At 48.6% G+C, this 19838-nt stretch overlaps 2 protein-coding genes across 5 annotated transcripts in view; one reads left to right on the top strand and one right to left on the bottom strand.

Annotated features, from left to right (window-relative positions):
• Positions 1-19838, top strand: part of DPP6 (dipeptidyl peptidase like 6) — a 791001-nt gene that overhangs the window by 567128 nt on the left and 204035 nt on the right. The window lies entirely within an intron of this gene.
• LOC122905228 (60S ribosomal protein L27a) lies at positions 7628-8146 on the bottom strand. Its single transcript, XM_044246905.1, has one exon. It carries the CDS (start codon positions 8128-8130, stop codon positions 7684-7686), a length of 447 nt encoding a protein of 148 aa, XP_044102840.1. The 5' UTR covers positions 8131-8146; the 3' UTR covers positions 7628-7683.

Raw genomic sequence — 19838 nt, forward strand, 5'->3', positions numbered from 1 at the left:
ATGAATGAGTGAAGAATGAATGAATGATGAAGTCATTTTCCCCTTAGGTAGCAGTAATTGACCTTCTCACTGGGTCATCTGTGGCCTATGGTGAGAAGCTGTTTGGGACATTGATTTCCTATCGTGTTTGTGGCCTCTGATTCCTTCGACATGTACACATACCTGCTCTTGTATTTTTAGTTGATGGCCTTGATGTACATATCTGATTCCCAACTCCAAGTATCCTAGAGAAATGTTATTTCTTATCTTGGCTATCCCCTCCCCCGTGCCCGGGGTACCTCCCACAGCACTGAGCATAGAGGAAATGATCTTCATGATAAGCTTCAGACCAATGAAACTGGATGAATGGTTCTGTGGGTTCCAGGTGCAGTTTGACAGCTGACCTAGACCAGGGCCACACTCTGCGTGGACGAGAGATGTCTCCCCATCTTCCTTATCCATTTGTCCGTTGAAGGGCATCTTGGTTCTTTCCACAGTTTGGCGACCATGGCCATTGCTGCTATAAACATTGGGGTACAGATGGCCCTTCTTCTGACTACATCTGTATCTTTGGGGTAAATACCCAGGAGTGCAATTGCAGGGTCATAGGGAAGCTCTATTTTTAATTTCTTGAGGAATCTCCACACTGTTCTCCAAAGAGGCTGCACCAACTTGCAACTCCCAGTGGAAGAGGGTTCCCCTTTCTCCACATCCTCTCCAACACATGTTGTTTCCTGTCTTGCTAATTTTGGCCATTCTAAGTGGTGTAAGGAAGAGATTATGCTGAGTGAAATAAGTCAAGCAGAGAAAGTCAATTATCATATGGTTTCACTTATTTGTGGAGCATAACAAATAGCATGGAGGACATGGGGAGTTAGAGAAGAGAAGGGAGTTGGGGGAAATTGGAAGGGGAGGTGAATCATGAGAGACTATGGACTCTGAAAAACAATCTGAGGGGTTTGAAGGGGTGGGGGGTGGGAGGTCGGGGTACCAGGCGGTGGGTATTATAGAGGGCACGGATTGCATGGAGCACTGGGTGTGGTGAAAAAATAATGAATACTGTTATGCTGAAAATTAAAAAAAAAATGTCTCCCCAGTCTCTGGCTAGGCAACATGAATAAAGACTCTGACCCCCGTTGATGACTTGGACTGGGCTCCCAGACCCAGGCGGAGGGCAGAACGGGCTTGGACGGGCATTGTATTTGTAATCTGATAGACTTTGTGTTTTTTCATCCCCCAGTCATAGAACTGATTTCTTGTGGTGTTGATGGTCAAGTCTTTATTTGATGTTGATGAGTTTTAAAATAGCCATGTAATTTGGAATGTTACCAAAACAGAAACAAAGGAAAGTTCCCTTTCACCCCGTTTGCTGTCGCCTCTCCTGGAAGCTCCCACCCTCCCAATCTTGGCTGTCTCTGTGCTTCCTTTCCCCAGACGCCACCCGTCACCTCCTGTCCTGTCACCTCCTTCCTGGCATCCCCAACCCACCTGTGCTGTAGGGAAATGGTTCTGGACCTCAAATCAGGCCTCCCCCTGCAGTGCCATTGCAGTAACTCTCCCATCAAGGGGGCTAATTCGGTCATTTCTTTGCCCCCCCCATTCTAGGATTATCAACTGTAAACAATGTGAGTATAAATCATGATAGTTGTGGCACTGGCTAAATGTCTTCTTTTCCACTGTTAGAGGGAGCTTACAAAATTCTCTAGCAGGGGGCACTCTCTGCAACATTGCGGAGGAGACGGAGGACAGCCCTGCTCATTCGGTGTGCGGAGCGCTCTGCATGTCCCCAGCGTTCGGTGCGGGGGAAGCAAGGCGGCGGTGGCGGGGCCGGCCACAGCTTCTCTTCCGTGTGACGGCGAACACGTCCTGACATCCGAGTGGAGCGCGCGCATCGGAACATTTTTCTTTGTATATAAAAACCGTCGCCTCACCCTTGGAACGACGCCTGTTCTCGGGATCAGGTATTCATTTGAGTCACGAGACGGGAAAAGGGTGTTGGACCCAAATTACAAAAGCCGCTGAAGCAGGACTGGCCCATTTTCCCTTCGTGCTGTCCGTGACCAATGCCTCGAGCAGCGCGTCCTCGCTGAGTGCCGCACCCGGCGCTCCCCCGAGTGGAGGAGGAGCGGCGCCCGCTCCCTCGTGCGGGGCCTGCCTCTGGCCGGTGGCGCGGAACATGGCCATCGGGGCTGCCACCACGACCACAGCAAAGCACGGCTTTGCGAGACCCTGAAGGTGTCCCCGGTGTCTCGGTAGCCACTGTGTGCGAAGGCATTAAGGACATGGAGAGCTAGGGAAGGCCTGGCGTGAGGTGGATTCATATGGAGGAAAGTTCTAGAAGGAAAGTAGACAGGGAGCAGGCCCAGAAGGGAGCGTGGCGGAGACCGAGCAACAGGGCCTCGTGGGGAATGCAGAGGAGACCACATCGGCGCTGAGCGCTGGCGGCTTTGCAGGGACCGCGGAACGGGGCCGGCCAGTCGGTCTGCCCAGACGGACACGTGAGGCGCAGCCGAACTACATCTGGAAAGCAACAGCATCTGGCTTGATTCAAGATGAAATTTATTTCTCCAGATTTTGGAAACACAAGAAATTATTCCTATGGTAGCCCTGTTTTATTTTGGGGTAATTTAAAACGCTGAGGTAGAAAACAAGGCTAAGGGTAGAGTGTCTGTGAGGCTGTTAGCTACTCACTGGCTAGCGCCGCCACAAGCTGACCAGCTAAGGAGCTGGTCACTCTCAGTACATTCTAGAAGGGGTGACGAGGCAGCCTGAACCTGTCAGGACGTCGAGGCAGAGGGGAGCGTTCGTGGAAGGGCCGGAGGCAGGCGTGCGGGCCTGTGGAAGGTGTGGAGTGCGCCGTCTCCTGAGGGGCCATGCACGCTGGCTGTGCCGGACTCACGGCTCCCACCCTGCGACGTCGGCCCGAGCGGTGCACGCGTGGGCTAGGGCTGCTCCCGAGGCACCACGGACCGGGTGTTGTCTCCCAGTTCAGGAGGCTGGCAGGCCAAGGTCAAGGTGTCCGCAGGGCTTCCCTGGGCAGCGTCTTCCTAGTCTCTGAGCTCTGCTTGCCCTCTTCGGTGTTTTCTGGCTTCTAGAAGCATCACCGTGATCTGCGCCTCCATCTACACAGAGCGATTTCTCTGCGTCCCAAGTTTCTGTGTCCAGATTTCTCCCTTTTTTAAGGACACGAGTCACAGGGGATCATGGCCACCCTAATGACCTCATCTTGATGACATCTGTAAGGTCCTTGTCTCCAGAGAAAGTCACATCATGAGGCACTGGGTTAGGCCCCGGACCTATGTTTTTTTGGAGGAGGGCAGGGGCCCAATTTAACTCATAACACATAAAGAAAAAATGGGAAATTGGGTGATTATGTACTGTTTACACTTCTACTAAAACAGTGAGATGTTTGTTTACCAAATCAGGACCAAATGACCTACATTGTCCATAAATACGTCAGACGCTGCCTTCGTTTCCTAAATACACTGAAGTTTCAAGTCCTGAATCTTATACCAAGAAACGTAAGTCAGTCAACGTTCCATAACTCAAAATCCATCGTATAAGGTTAAAAAAAAAAAAAATGTCCTGGTTGAGCCGTCTGACGTTGAGCTCCCGGATGGGAAACCGCAGAGCAAACGTTCCTGCAGGGGTGTGACCCGTTCTCACCGCCCCAGCCGCGGTGCAGATGCCGCTCACGGCGCGCCGGGCGCCCACGTCCTCGCCTGCTTCCCGCGGCCACCGCGCCCGACCGTCCCGCCGGCGGCCCTGATGTCCGGGGCGTCTCTCGCAGCGCTGGTGCGTGAAATGAAGAAGCGGGATGAGACGGTAGCGGCGCTGAAGACAGAGGCCTGGAGGCCGCCGAGGCCGTTCCGGTGAAGTCGTGCCGAGTCCCTGATTGTCACTCGGGGAAGGTCCCTGTGGCAGGTCGGACGGCCGCCGGCTGTCTTGTGTTCCGGAGCGCGACAGGGCCGTGCTGCCGCTGCGCTGGCATTCACGGGAGAAGGATGCGCGGAGAGCTCCGTGGGGCCTTCGTTGTGTCCCGTGTGTCACGTCCTCGTTAATCTTGATTCTGCCAAGCGTGGTTTGGCTTCTCCGTCGGTCGGAGCCTCACCCTGAAACCGCGGCCTTGGTGCTACGGTGAGTCTCACCGCGGACCCTGAGCAAGGAGCGCGGGGCGCGGCGGCTGTGGGAGCCGGCGGCCGCTGGGCTCCGGAGAGGGGTGCGGTGGTAGGTGTGCGCTCTGCAGGGGGAGGTGAAGGCGGGCACCGTGGGTGCGCAGTGTGGAGACGGCGGCTGACGTCTTCACGGAGCAACGTGTCCTCGCAAGCAGGAAAGACCGAAGTCGAGGGAGGCGCAGCGGGGCCCTGGCAGGGAAGTCCGCCTTCCGTCGAGTGACACCCGGGGCTGGGGTGCAAACATGTGGCGGCCCCATGGGCCGAGGAGCCGCCCTCTTGTCTGAAGGTAGGAAGTGCCGCCCTACCGTTGACCTCTGTTATGTCACGGAAGTCCCACGAGGGTGACAAGGGTGACGATGATGTTCTCACTTTGTGTGTGAGGGAAGTGCGGGTTCTTCTCGATGACGGAATATTGCTGAGCTCAAAAGACACGACTTTCCAGCCATGAAGAGACACAGGGGCCTGGATGTGTCGCTCTCAGAGAAAGCAGGTGCGGAAAGGCTGCCGTCCTGTGATCCCGGCGCTGTGGGGACGGTGGGAGGATCCGCAGATGTCAGAGGCGGGGAGAGGGAGGCGTGGGGGCGCTGTGAGACCACCCCGCGCGACCCTACAGATCCACGACACGGTGCACGCGTCCGAGCCCCCGAACCTTGGACAAGTGCGCCCTGCCAGGGGGCAGGGACCTCTCAGGTCGGCTATGAGCCCTGCCGTGCTGGAGGAAACGCAGGAAGGCGACGCAGAAGAGAGTGTGGCTCGTGGTTAAGTGAACACCAGTGCAGAGCCGAGGCCAGAGCCACCCCCCTCCAGCCAGTCCTACGGCAGGGGCGCCCTCCCGCCTCGGGGCACATGTGTGCATGCACACGCACACACACGTGCACACACATGCGCACGCACACTCACATGCATGTGCACCCACAGTCACAGAGCACGGGGCTCCTCTCTCTCCCTCCCGCTGGCCGGAGCTGCCCTGCCCTGCGGCCGCTCCGGCCCTGCTCCTCCCCGGGGGCCGGTCCTCGTCTTTCCCAACAGTCTCCCCACCCCGTGCTGGCGCCCTGCCCCCTTCCACCAGCTCCTCTGGGACACGGGAGTCGCTCTGAATCCTGGTCCCTCTTCATGAACCTTCCTATCCCGTCCCCAGGACGGTTCCATCAAACACGGAGAGTTGGCTCCGGAGCGCTTACTCTGTTCCAGGCCCCGCGCTGGGGCTGGACAGACATAACTGAACTCGCTCTTGCGAGAAACCCAAGTCGTGGCTCTTACGGTGTGTCCCCTTTGCCACTGGGGAAAACAGCCAGGAAAGCCCCTGAAATGTCCGGGCCACAGGGCTGCTAACTGGGGGAACCAAGCCAGAGTCGGGTCTATCCATTTTCAAAGCTTGTACCTTTGTGGTTTGTTTTTGGAAGGTGATCAAACATTCAGTCTGTTGTTACTGTTTCCTCACGAGATACTTCAGACGTACAGACAAGTACGGAGAGCATTCCTGACCAGCACCGACGTCCAGGACACTCGGGTTCAGCAGATAGGGCCCGTCTGTGCGGTTGTGCCTGACCTCTCGACAAAGATGTTTTCTGATGCAGTTGGTCACCTGCTCGAAGCATGTCAGGTTAAGCTAGTTGGTAGTGTGGTTTAAGTCTTTCACTTAATTACTGTGTTCTGTCTACTTTTCAGGTAATTCCTGAGTGAGGGTATTGAAATCTCCATCTGTACTTGTAGGATTGTCCCGTTCTCTTCTCAAGTATGTCAAGTTTTGCTTAATACATGTTGAAGCTCTCATGAGGCACACGCACATTAGGCTTGTTATGTCTTCGGGAGGAACTGACCCTTTCATCATTACCAAGTTTCCGCTGCCGTATTTCCTCATCTCTGCTAATACTCCTTGTTCTGCGGTCAGTTGTGTTTGATAGAGACATATGTATACGCCCAGTGATGCTTGCTTTTCATTAGTATTTGTGTGCTTTTTTGTCTAACCGCTCCATATCTTCATATGTAAAGCGTATTTTTTATAAATAATATGCAGGTAGGTCATGCTTTTCCGCTTTCTTTTGTTTCTTTGCTTACAATTTGACAGTCTCTGCCTTTTTTTTTTAAAAGATTTTATTTATTTATTTATTTGACAGAGAGAGATCACAAGCAGGCAGAGAGGCAGGCAGAGAGAGGAGGAAGCAGGCTCCCCGCTGAGCAGAGAGCCTGATGTGGGACTCGATCCCAGGACCCTGAGATCATGACCTGAGCCGAAGGCAGATGCTTAACCCGATGAGCCACCCAGGTGCCCTGGTCTCTGCCTTTTAAACAGAATGTTTAGACAAAGGATCACTGCCTGTTGTTGTAAATGAGGCTTTCTTGGAAAACAACCACAGACATTTATTTATGTATCGTCAAAGGCCTTTCTGCATGTCCAGAAGTAGTTTCAACAGAGATGTGCGGTCCCCAAAGCCTAAAGCATTTGATATCTGTCTCTTCAGAGAAAACATGTGTGGGTAGACCTTTCAGTGTGATATAATCATCCACATGAGTCGGTTGAAATCTACCATCTTACTATTTGGGTTTTTTGTTCCACGGTATGTGTTTGCTTATTTGTTTCACATCCTGTCTGATTTTTTGGCTCAATCTTTCCTGTGCACTTTGGGTTACTTGAGTTTATTATCCCATTCTTTCCCTCCATTATTGCATTATTAGCTAAAACGCTTTATCCCGCTTTTCATGGTTGCTGTGAACATCTTCCCCTTATCAGGCTTGTCTCTAGGCAACATGACATCACTTTACCTGCAATGTTTCTGCCTTACAACAGTGTCCTTTCATTCCTGTTAGACCAACCTTTCCAGTATTTTGCCATCCATCTTATTTGTACATCCGTTATAAACTCCACAATGCATTCTTGTTTTCAGTTTAAAGTGTTTTCCAAAATGATTAAGGAAAAATAATTTTAGGTTTACCCACTTTTTTTTTATTAATTCTTAATCTTTTTTATAGATACAGGTTTGCTCTGGCCTCATTTTTTTTTTTGCCCAAATAAGCTTCTTTTAACATTGTAATGCCATGAATTCCTTTAGCTTGAGTTTATCTGAAAAAGGCTTTATATTGCTTTCATTTTTTAAATCTATTTTTTGCTGAATAAAGAATTCCAGGTTGATAGTTTTCTTTTTTCTTTTGGGACGTCCAGCATTTCACAGTCCTCTGGATTGCTCAGGCTCTGGGAACTGTCCTGCCGTTCTTATCTTGTCCCTCTGTGTGCGCATGTTTCTTTTTGCTTTGGCTGTGTTCAAGACTGTATCATTGGCTTTGGCTTTCGGCAGCCTGTACGTGATGTGCATAGAGGGAATTCTCTTCCTATTTAGCCTGCTTGGGGTTCTTTGGGCTTTATGGGTCGAGGTCACTCATGTTTCTTTCACCTTCCCCTCTTTTCACATTTCTACCACCCATTCTATTCATCTTTCTGGGACAGCACTTCCATGTATGTTCGGCCATACGTATTCTTTTTTTTTTTTGAAAAGCACTTGTTAGCATTTAATGAACCTCTCCCCACGGGGCTTCAAGCTACTAGAACACAGGCGCCCCCGACACCCTTGATCTTCTCCTCTGCTCTTCTACTGAAGAATTTGGCCTTCACGATGACAGGCTGTTTTGGGAGTTTCCCCTTTCCCAAAACTTTGTAGTAGCCCGATCGCACCACATCAATGATAGGAGCAGCTCCAGTCTTGTTTTTGGCGGCATTTACTCGTGTCTGCTCACTGACTAAGGTCCACAGTTTATCAAGGTTGACAGTTGGGCAGAAGCTCTGGTTCCTCTTTAAGTGGTAATGTCTCATACCAACTTTTCCAAAGTAACCTGGGTGATATTTGTCGAAGTTGATCCTGTGGTGATGCATGCCACCAGCATTACCCCGGCCTCCTGGGTGCTTCCGGTGCTTGCCGATGCGGCCGTGGCCGTGGCTCACGTGGCCCCGAAGTTTCCGGGTCTTCCTCAGTCTGGAAGGCATGTCGGCAGCCCAGACGGAAAAAGCTTTTTTTTTTTTTTTTTAAGATTTTATTTATTTACTTGATGGAGAGAGATCACAGGTAGGCAGAGGGAGAGAGGAGGAAGCAGGCTCCCTGTGGAGCAGAAAGCCCAAGGCGGGACTCGATCCCAGGACCCTGGGATCATGACCTGAGCCGAAGGCAGAGGCTTTAACCCACTGAGCCACCCAGGCGCCCCTGGCCATACGTATTCTAATGGAGCTCTGGCGGCTCTGGTCTGCTTTTATTTTATCATTTCATGTTTCCTCACAAAAATAATGTTCAAGAGGAGAAGTCAAACACAAAAGAATACATTCCATTTCTGCAACGTTAAACCAAAACCTGCAAACTGATCTGTGGGGATACAAGTCAGGAGGGGAGAGTCATCTTGGGGTTGGACTGGAGTGGTTGGAAGGTGCCCCAGGGCTCATCGTGTCTAGGACAGGTCTGTTTCTCGATTTTTATGCTCATCACACCGAGTGGGTTCACTGCAGACATTCACTGAACTGCCTACGATGTGTGCACTTTCTCTGGATTAAAAATTTATTTTAAAATTAAACATGCCCATGTATCCTCCTTCTAAAAGTCGTAATTTTCATTTATGTGCACAATCTTCTCCAATGTGTCTTGTTTATATTGTGAAGAAAGGCTGTAACTTTATGTTTCTCCTACATGAAGAGTCCAGTTTTCATCACGATTCATTAAACTACTCCATCATTTCCTGGTAGTTTTTGCTTCAGTAATGGTCACCGACCAGCGGTGCGTATGACGGCTCGTCTTTTTGTCTCCGCGTGTCCTTACCACGCGAATCAAGGATCAGCTTTGAAATTGCACTAAAAACCCTATTGGTATGTTATTGAAATCATATTGAATTATTTTGAGACAATGGGTAACTTATAAAATTGAATTAGCCCATCCTGCTGCAGGATATAAAACACAAGTAGATGGGTCTGAGGTTTTTCCAGTACAGTTCTATGGTATTCACCATAAATATCATAAATATTTTAGAATAATTGTGTATAATTTTTAAAGAATATAAATTCTTTCTTTTTTTCTCACACTTTACATTGACTGTTACCAGTGAATAGGACTGCTAATAACTCTTTAATGTGAATCTTGCAATGAAGAATGTTACCGATGTCATTTTTAAGCTCAGCTTGATGGATTTGCTTGGAATCTTCTATAGACATCTGCAAACAATGACAGCGTTGTCTCCTCTTTGCCGTACCTGTTTTCTTTGTTGTTCCTTTGTTTTTTGCCTTCCTGCACTAGCTAGTACTTCCTGCCCAGTGGTAGTCTAGAAACTGCGAGATTCTGATCTCTAGTCCTCTTCCTTACATAAAGGGGATATTTCTGTTTTCTTCATCGGTGTGATTTTCTGTGTGCTTTGACAGCTGCTGTCTAGAAGATTAATAAAGATCCCTTCTAGTCCTAGCCTTAATTTCTTTATTTTTGAATTATTAATCGGTGTTGGATTTTCAAAGGATTTATGATTCTATACATACAAAGGTTATATTTTTCTTTTTGTTTAATCTGTAACTGAATAAAATTCCCAATGTTAAACGAACCATCATTGCATTGCCGAGATGCCTTACTTAGATGTGAAGTGTTTTTTAAATACTCTTTGCTGGTTATTTTGGGAAGCTTTTTTTTTTTTTCTTTTTCATTAGTTACACAAGCAAAAGGGTATTTATTCCATAAGGGCTTGATCCCACTGGGTCTCGACACTGCTATGTCTCATTAATTCCTCTTAAACAATCATTTCCGTTCCTTCGATGGTTACGGTTCTGTTTAGGAATTTTCCTCAGTCATTTCTGAAGTTTATTTAGAAAATAATCAATTACATCTGAATTTTCAAAATCATTACAAAGTTATTCATCTCTTTTCATCTGATACTTTTCTTTTTGTAGATCTATTTATTTTATTATTTTATCTTATTAATTCCAGGATAGTTAACATCCAGTGTCACGTTAGTTTCAGACGGACAATACAGTGATTCCGCAATTCCTTACTCATCCGGTGCTCTCTACAACACAGGCATTCCTTTTCCTAAGGTGGTTCTGTCTTGCGTTTCATTCTAAATATTGTTCGTCTCTTTTCTGTTTTGATTTTGATTGATTTTGACATAACTTTGCATGTTTGCTTTATGTTTAGAGAACTATGCTTTGGTTTTTATTTTTTCTTTCCTCTTTGGTTTTTCTCTCATTAATTTCTACTCTTTTGTGCTGCTTCCTTCTTTCCACTGTCTTTGCACCTACCCTATTTTTAAATTTTTGAGATGCAATCATAGCCCTAATTTTAGTCTTTCCTGAGGGAACGGGTATGAGTCTCCCTTGGTTCTTTTAGCTGCATCCACAAATCTCGAGATGGTGTGTTGGATTTTCATTTAATTCTAAATATTTTATTTTGGGGGACGCCTGGTGGCTCAGTCAGTTAGGTGTCTGCCTTTGGCTCAGGTCATGATCCCAGGGTCATTCTGGGATCGAGCCCATGTCGGGCTCCCTGCTCAGTGGGGAGCCTGCTTCTCCCTCTGCTGATCCTCCTTCCTGTGCTCTCCTGCTCCCTGTCAAATAAATAAATAGAATCTTTTTAAAAAAAAATAAGTATTTCACATTTATATTATAATTTGTTACTGGTGTATTATTTCATCTCCAAATTCATGCTTGCTTTTACCCATGGCTTTTTGTCATCAGTTCCTAATTCATCGCTCTGCGGGGAGGGGGCTCTGTTGGAGATTACAGCATCCGCACATACCGAAGACTCCGTAGGCCCACGGCTTGGTCACGTTCCAGAACAATGATGAGTTTCTAAGCATTGAAGTAGAGTTGCATTCACCAGCTTGATTTCTACAGTTCCTGATAAGTGTTGACTGTTCTAAGATCATATTTTGTTTTGCCTGCATGCCATGCTTTTTGCTTTTCTTGTTCCCTTTATTGAATTTTTTAGGATTGATCCAGTGTTCTCTGTGGCCATTCTGTCTCTGATCGTCCTGCACTCATTTCCTGTGTTCATTTCCGGTGTTTCCCTTCCATCCTCCTTAACCCCCTCCAGGTGGCCCGAGAGTCATTATCGCTTTACATCACCTGCATTCAGCCCTGTCTGTGTTCCCCGTGGGCGATGCCGCTCACTCTTTCCTGGGTTCCAGCCCCTCCGGCCGACATCTCCGTGCACCTCCGTGATGGGTGACCACGCGGTTATTTGCTCGGCCTAGACAAGACCGCAGCTAGAATTCTAGGTTTTCTTTCCCTTTGTGCACGTGATAATCTTTCCTTCTAGCCTCATGGCTGAGTGTGTAATTTTGCATATAATCTGACTTTTGTTCTTTAGTAGAAAATTTTTTTTCCTGGTTGCTTTTACCCAGGTCTTGGATTTTGACTGTGATTTATACACGTCGGGGTTCATTCTTACTTACACTGCTCCTGGCTGGTTGCACTACTTCATGGTCTAAGTCTAAAATCCTTACCAGATTCTCTTCATTCGAAGGAAATACCTTCTTGTGTCCTTTCCTTCTAGAATGGCTTCCAGACAAAAGTACCTTCTTATTTTGTCTTATGTAACCTTTAATGTTTATTTCTATCTCATTATCGCTCAGTGCTATATTGTGCACTCTGTGCTCTAATCTGCATTCCAGTTCATTAATTTCCTTTCAATTATGTTTAATCTGTTGCATAACGGTCCCATTAAGTTTTATTTCCATGGATATATGTTTTGTAATATCTAGGAATACTGTCTGGTTCTTTAAAGACTTTCTGAGCACAGGGTGCAGGTTCTCATCAACTCTGCTCCCCATCAGGGTACTTTAGTTTTTGCGATTGATTATTCCGTATCACGAGCTCATCTTACATGAACGTAGTTTGACTGCGTGGCCCTCCTCACCAAGGTGACCTTGTTAGGCGGTTTGCAGGAGACTTCACTGGTGCTGCAGGGTTTTAACTTGCCTGGGCACTGTTTATGTTCATTTCTCCCTGGAAATTCCCTGACCACCAGACAGTGCAAATGTAGACTCTGTAGATGCAGAAGGCAATGGCTTTTAGTTCCAAATTCTCATAGGAAAATACTCAATCCCACCCACCCCACACAGAGCCCTGGCTTTGCCTGTGTTCAGTGCTGGGAGAATTTTTTAGTCCCATTTTATCTTTTTCTTTTCCTTTTTTTTCTGTTTTCTGGAGGTGGGGGGTGGGACGGGGCAGGGGAAGAAAGAGAATCTCAAGCAGGCTCCATACCCAGCACAGAGCCCAACATGGGGCTCGATCCCCCAACCCCAAGATCATGACCTGAGCCAAAATCAGGAGTGAGACACTTAACCGACTGAGCCACCCAGGTGGCCCTAGTTCCATTTTAAAGGAAGGTTAACTTATGTGTGGGTAATAGCTTTTTTTAAAAAAAAGATCCATTTATTTGAGTGAGAGAAAAAGGGGGGGACGGCAAAGGGAGGATCTTAAGCTAATGCCACGCTGGGCGCGGAGACCGACTTGGGGCTCAATCCCATGACCCTGAGATTATGACCTGAGCCAAAACCAAGCCAGACGCTCAACCGGCTGCACCCCTAGGCACCCTTGCAGGTACCGGATTTTTTAAGGATCTGCAGTTTCAGCTCATGACCCCAGTGGGGCCCAGGGTGCCTGCTCTGCCCCTTTGAGAGCATTAAATCCTCACACCACAACTGTAAGCCAGTATTCAAATCTCACACCCCATTAGCTGCCCAGGGTTAAAATGGAACTTGATAGTCTCATAATGAAGTTTATCTTCGTTTCTGACATCTGGAGATTTGCCTTATTTCAAGCTTTATGTATTTTCGAGGCGTTCCATGATGTGGTGTCTGTGTGAATTCCCTGGGAGGTGCTCCCCGCCCACTTAATCTATCACACTGGGAAAGCCCAGCGGCATCTCTACACTTTGCACTGTCCCTGTAAGGGAACCCGCGTGTGCGACTCCCTGTCCCCTGGTGCCAGCTGACACATTTTGCACAGAGCATTTCCTCAAGAAAGGCATTGGATCTGGGATGCAAGTTTACAAGTCTGATCACCAAGAGAATTCCTTTGTAGCCATGTTTGTTTTGTTCTGAATTCAGGGTTCTTGTGTGTTTACACAAGCAGCTTGGTTTTCTCTCCTGTATGTTCTCCTGGGTTCCCAAGCAGGTCTGGTACACCTTCTGGTGTTCCTGGATCACTCGGCGTGCACACACATTGGCACAGACTCTCATGTGTGCACGCGTGCACACACACACACACACACACACACACACGTCCACACACAGCGCAGCAGGTTGTTCCCAGTCAACACACACCAGACGTCCTTGTCTTACTGACCCGTGCCCACCGCCGCTCCGCTGGTCTGACTCTCCTGCGCGTGTCCCCCCAGGTCCCTCCTGTGTTCCCTGCGGGGTCGGTGTTAGACGATCTGCATTCAGCATCTTGTAGCTTACACACGCCTGTACCGGAATCGGCCTTCACTTCCAGTGGACCCGTCGGTTTCCCGTCCACTCTGGTGTTTTCAGAAACTGCTACTCCTCTTCCCCTTGTCTTTGGAGCACGGAAGTGTCTGTCTTGACCTCTGTCTTCTGCATCACACATCGCCATACACAACTCGAGTCGGCCTGTCCCTTCCTATATTCCTTGGCTTAGCAGTAGGCAGTCACGGAACGGCCGTTCGGTGGCCGTGCTGTGTCAGAGGCTGGATGTGCACAGTGAGCATGACCGTCTCTGTCCCCAGAAGAGAAAGAAAGCAGGTCCCGTCCCTGCGATCACAGCCACACAGTCCAGCAGAATGAATGAGACTCGAGTTCATGCACTGCTGTGCGAGGCGTGTGCCAGCCGTCGCTCATGGGCAGCAGAAGGCGTGTGGTCCCCGTGTAATTCCGCAGGGCCTCCCCCAGCAGACACACTTGAAATTGGATCTTGACGAAAGGGAATGGGTCTGGTCCAAAATTGTAGATGGGAAGGCATTTCGGGGAAGGAGAAGGGAGTGAGCTGATCCTCTACCCAGGGTTCCATGGGGTACGAAGAGAAAGCAGCCTTCGGGGAGGAGGGAGTGTAGAAGCTGGGCCGGAACCCGGGCCCCTGTGACTTGGAGGGACCAGCTTTGGTCCACACATGTGTCATGTCCTGTAGCAGGTGTGTCTGTTCGACTGGAAACCTCTTCTTTGAGTCCTGTGGTGGCACAATGCTCTCTGGCCCGCATTGGAGCTTTGGCATTGACACTCAAGTTGTATAGGGAAGCCCAGATAGATGCTATACTAATTTATGTTGTTACATTGCTTGCCTCTGCGTGGTGTGCGTGTGGGTCCGCACCTCTCCTCCGGGATGTCTGCTAGGCCCTCTTGTCCCAGAGTGCACACTGATTTGTCACTCTTGCCCTCCATCTGAACGTCCTTTTGCACCCCAGCAGCTTGGGTGGAATCGGGCCCTTCTCACCGGGTTGTAACTTCTCACCCTGGTAAGAAATCGATGCGGAATCATCTTCTCTTCAGTTCTCACAAACCCGGATTCTAAATGGCCTTTTAAACCCACGCGGCTGCCAATTAAAGTCATTTACTGCGCGAGAGCCTGTCTACTCCCCTGCCTGAGACAAATTTGTACCCGTTATTACACATTATAGATGGTTTCGTGTGGTTAACTATGCAGAGGGCCTAAGGATACTGTGGTGGCCAAAACTGATTGTTACCTAATGACTTCGGACTCACGTGTGCCTTGTAAATGGTGTTACAGTTAATAGTTCTTCCTCCGCTGGGGCTGGGTAAGGGCGGATCTTGTTGATGATAGACATGGGTTAGCTCAGATACATGATATTGCTTTACACGCGCACACACGCACACACACATACACATACGCACACATCTCTTTTCCTTCCTGCTTGGGAGCTAGATAAAGACAAGAGTCTGGTTATTTCCCTTGTTGAGAGGATCACTTTACACAAATAGGGGCTCCATTGATCTTTGTAGTTCTGCTCCCCACGCCCCCAGAATTACCTCCTGGACCTTTTCAGGCACCCATGAGTGATGCTGTGTTGGTGGGTTCTACAAATCTTTTCTTGCCTCCTTATCTCACATAAGGTCCCAGAGAAGTTCTTTCTCCTTCCTACCACTCAGCTGGCCATTCCTCACAAACGCAAGGTGCCCTTGTTTCTAACAGTGTAGCATCTGCTGAGACCACGAACGCTTGACCTTGCGTGTAATTTTAATTTTTTTAAATCAAACTTCTTATTTGGGGGTAACTGTAGATTCACACGTGGTTATAAGAAACAAGAGAGATCCCGTACATGTTTTGCCCAGTTTTCCCGAATGGCGACATCTTGAAGAACGGTAGTACAGTATCACAGCCAAGACCCTGGACATCGGATGATCACAGATCTCACGCACATTTCCAGAGTGTGTGTGTGTGTGTGTGTGTGTGTGTGTGCGCGCGTGCGTGCATGTGTCTCTGTGCAGTCTTACTACACGTGTAGATTTATGTGATGTCGCCGCGGTGAAGATACAAAACACTTCCACCATGAGGACCCACCTCCCTTCCTCCAGCCTTCCCTGCCCTCTATCAGCTGTCTCTTGTCCATCTCTATAATTCTGTCATTTCCAGAATGTTCTGTAAACAGAAGGACAACGTATGTGATCTTTCAAGATTGATGTTTTCCACTTAATTTCCTGCAGCTCCATGCCTGTTATCACTGTTCGCAGACTGAGGGACCATCAGTGGCTTGTCCCGTCTGCTGAGTAGCTGTCCTTGGTATGGGTCTAGGGCTTTAATCATTTACCCATCAGTGGACGCCTGGCTTTCCAGTTTTGAGCTATTACAAATGAAACTGCTCTGAACATGGCCGTACCGGTTTTTCTGTGGACATAAATTGTCATTTCTCTGGCGTAGATACCCAAGAATTCAGTGACTGGATCCTATAACGATAGGATGTTTCATTTTTGAAAGAAACTGCCCCCGTTTTCCAGTGAGGCTGTACCACGTTAAATTCTCACCAACAATTCAAGAGGGACTCAATTTCTCCACATCCTCGCCAGCATTTGATGTTGTCATTATTTTATATTTTAGCCATTCCGCTAGGTATGTTGTGAAACGTTTTAAGTCGTACTCGAAGGTTTTGTTTTGTGCTGCCCGTAAGCCAGGGAGCGAGGACTGCGGGTGCCGTGGACTTTATGATAGAGGAAGTGAGGGGCTCAAGTGAGCAGACGCGTATTTCGGGCCACGAGGCTAACCAGCGGTCTGTCAAGAACCCTCTGTTCCCGACTCCTTGTTTTATGTGCTTCCCATTAGCCCAGCTTCTAACAGAGAGCGAACTCCGTTATTCCTAAAGTTGTGATGACGGGCAGCCCTGCCCCACACCTTCTATGCTGATGCTAGAACATCGCACACACGCGGAGGCTGCGCCGCTGCCCGTCCGTCGGCAGGAGAGGAGCACTGCCAGGCGCCTGCATCCCGGCTCCGCGTGCAGGGTGCACAGGGAAACCACGGCTGTTCTTTTCACGTCCTTGCCATTAACTGGGCTCTGCAAAGCCACTTCCAGCTGTAGATGCCCTCTCTGCCTCCCTCTTCCTCCTGCCTGGTGTCCCCCTGCCTCTCCCTCCTCTGGGCTCTGCTCCCTTTCTCACTGGCCTCTCCTTTCCGCTGCTCCCATCCCGATCCCCATGTGTCCTTTACTCCCTTCGAACCCCCCCCCTCACCTTTTCTCTTGAAAGATGTAGGGCTGGCAGGGCGCCTGGGGGGCTCCGTGGGTTCAGCCTCTGCCTTCGGCTCAGGTCATGATCCCAGGGTCCTGGGATCGAGTCCCAAGTCAGGCTCTCTGCTCCACTTCTCCTTCTCCCTCTGCTACGCCTCCTGTTCTCGCTCTCTCACTCTCTCTCTATGTCAAATAAATAAATAAAATCTTTAGAAGAAGTAGGGCTGCCACAAGTTAGGTGGGTCCCTTGGCTCCTTGAACTAGTCTTGTTCTCTTTGTTATAATTTTCCTTCTTTCAAGTCGGTTTAGTTACGGGAAGAGTTGGGGTCTGTCTGAACCCGATGGTGCTGGCGTGAACCTGCGGCGTTGGGAGGGAGACCGAGGAAGGTGGTGTCCGTTCGCTGTGGGTTCTTTCTCCTCCAGCAAACGCTGCTGCCGTTTTTCCCAGGCAGAACTCACATGTGAGGGAAACACGTTCACACTCAGTACAGACCCGTGGGCCTTGTTTTAAATGGTTTGTTGGGTTTATGGCTCTGCTCTCTTCTCTCTGCCAAAAATGTCTACCTTTCCTGGAAAAACATGTTATTCTGGACTGTCTGGGCATTCCTTTATTGCATGTGCTTAAAACAGCGTCAGGAGCAAAGCAGTAGAAACTTGAAGTGAAATTGCCCTGGGAGTGAATGCAAAGTGTTAAGATTTCCTTTAATTGAAGCGTTCTGAGATGTTAGCATTAACATCTAGGCCACGTTCATTAGCCAACCAAGCAGAGGGGAGATGAGGGAGGCCTTAGCAGCTCTGGGTCGTTTCTGTTAGATGTTCACTGAGGACCTGCTGCTGATCAAAAATTACAAAATGGGTGAAACGTGTCCGGTTCTGTCTCCCAGCCCCCATATCCACCTGCCGACTTTGCACAAGTCAAGCTCCTGAAGACCCTGTTTCCTCATCCACGACATGAAGACAAGAATTCACTTCTCTTGTGCTTGAGGTTTTCCTGCGCAAATACAGGGAGAGCTACAAGTAGAGGATTTCATGCACAGGGTCCGTCTCGGGCCCCACGGGCAGGCGGAGGTCCCATGTGGATGCAAAATCACTGGTCAGTGGCTGGAGTGTGCATTTTCATGGGGCGTGTTGACTTTTCTGTATAAGAAAATTTGCAGTGAGGCCTACGGGACTGGACATCTGGAGGAATCAGCTCTTGCCCATCTTGGTCATTAATAGATTTCTGGGACCAGACACCAGAGCCAAATAGCTTCCCATTTGTAAAATGAGAACAGTGGGCAGGGAACCCCCTTAACTCTACCATGTTAGCAATTTTACATACTTTGGGAATGATGGTAAGCGTGCCATCACTAACAGCAAAACCAAACAGTAACAACAAAAACTCAAAAAACAAAGAGCACTCTAAAGCTCACCAAAGCACAGTTCATATACCAACTCCTACATTCACAAATCCCCTTTCCTTAGGGTTATTAGTCATTCTGGATTGCATCTCAGTTTCTTTCTAAATGACAATTATTGATTACATAATGAATTTTCAAATATTTAAATCTGTTCTCTTCCTCCAGTTTTTCTTACTGTAGTAAATACATGTATTTATCATTTTACCCCTTTGTGTCAGTCCTGCGGCATTGAGAGCCCTCACAGGGCTGTGTGCCCATCGCTGCGATCTACACCCCAGACTGTTTTGTCGTCCCCCACAGAAACTCTGCACCCACTAAACCAAACCTGCTGTGCCCCACCCCATCCCTGCTAACCTTTTCCTGCTCTCAGCCTCTGTGAATCTGCTGCTTCTAGCGGCTTCGTAGAGACACAGTCATCAACTTCTTGTCCTTCTGCTCCTGGCTGATCTCACTCAGCACCATGTGTCCCCCTCCAGATTTCGGAGAATCTTCTCCCCAAGGAGATTTTGAAAAAGAGAAGTGGGCCACCCCATTCTTGGGTTGCTTTAGGTTCAGCCCTGCACAGCAGCCCTTGAACTGGGTTTCTTGGTGCTGGGCATCCTGTTGGAAAGCCCACCTGTCCCCGTGCCATGGGGAGCCGCCCGTTCCACGGGACGCCAGCTGTTCCTGTCACCGGAGGCCTCAGGGCCTCTCAACAAACCCCTCAGATACTCAGTCTGCCTTGGTATCCATTCAACCAGGAGCTTGTTTTTTCATTTTTATTTATTTTTTTTATAATTTTTTATTTTTTATAAACATATAATATATTTTTATCCCCCGGGGTACAGGTCTGTGAATCACCAGGTTTACACACTTCACAGCACTCACCATAGCACATACCCTCCCCAATGTCCATAACCCCACACCCCTTCCCCAAACCCCCCTCCCCCCAGCAACCCTCAGTTTGTTTTGTGAGATTAAGAGTCACTTATGGTTTGTCTCCCTCCCAATCGCATCTTGTTTCATTCATTCTTCTCCTACCCCCTTAGCCCCCCACGTTGCATCTCCACTTCCTCATATCAGGGAGATCATATGATAGTTGTCTTTCTCCGCTTGACTTATTTCGCTAAGCACGATACCCTCTAGTTCCATCCATGTCGTCGCAAATGGGAAGATTTCATTTCTTTTGATGGCTGCATAGTTTTCCATTGTGTATATATACCACCTCTTTATCCATTCATCTGTTGATGGACATCTAGGTTCTTTCCATAGTTTGGCTATTGTAGACATTGCTGCTATGAACATTCGGGTGCACGTGCCCCTTCGGATCACTACGTTTGTATCTTTAGGGTAAATACCCAGTAGTGCGATTGCTGGGTCATAGGGTAGTTCTATTTTCAACATTTTGAGGAACCTCCATGCTGTTTTCCAGAGTGGCTGCACCAGCTTGCATTCCCACCAACAGTGTAGGAGGGTTCCCCTCTCTCCGCATCCTCGCCAGCATCTGTCATTTCCTGACTTGTTAATTTTAGCCATTCTGACTGGTGTGAGTTATTATCTTTTTTTTATTTATTTTTTAAGATTTTATGTATTTATTTGTCAGAGAAAGAGAACACGCAAGCAGGGGGAGCAGCAGAGGGAGAAGCAGGCTCCCC

The sequence above is a fragment of the Neovison vison genome, chromosome 4 (genome assembly GCF_020171115.1).
Source record: "Neovison vison isolate M4711 chromosome 4, ASM_NN_V1, whole genome shotgun sequence".
NCBI lineage: Eukaryota > Metazoa > Chordata > Mammalia > Carnivora > Mustelidae > Neogale > Neogale vison.

Coding starts and splice junctions, on each gene's coding strand:
- LOC122905228 (XM_044246905.1), bottom strand. CDS start 8,130: ATGCCTTCCAGACTGAGGAAGACCCGGAAACTTCGGGGCCACGTGAGC.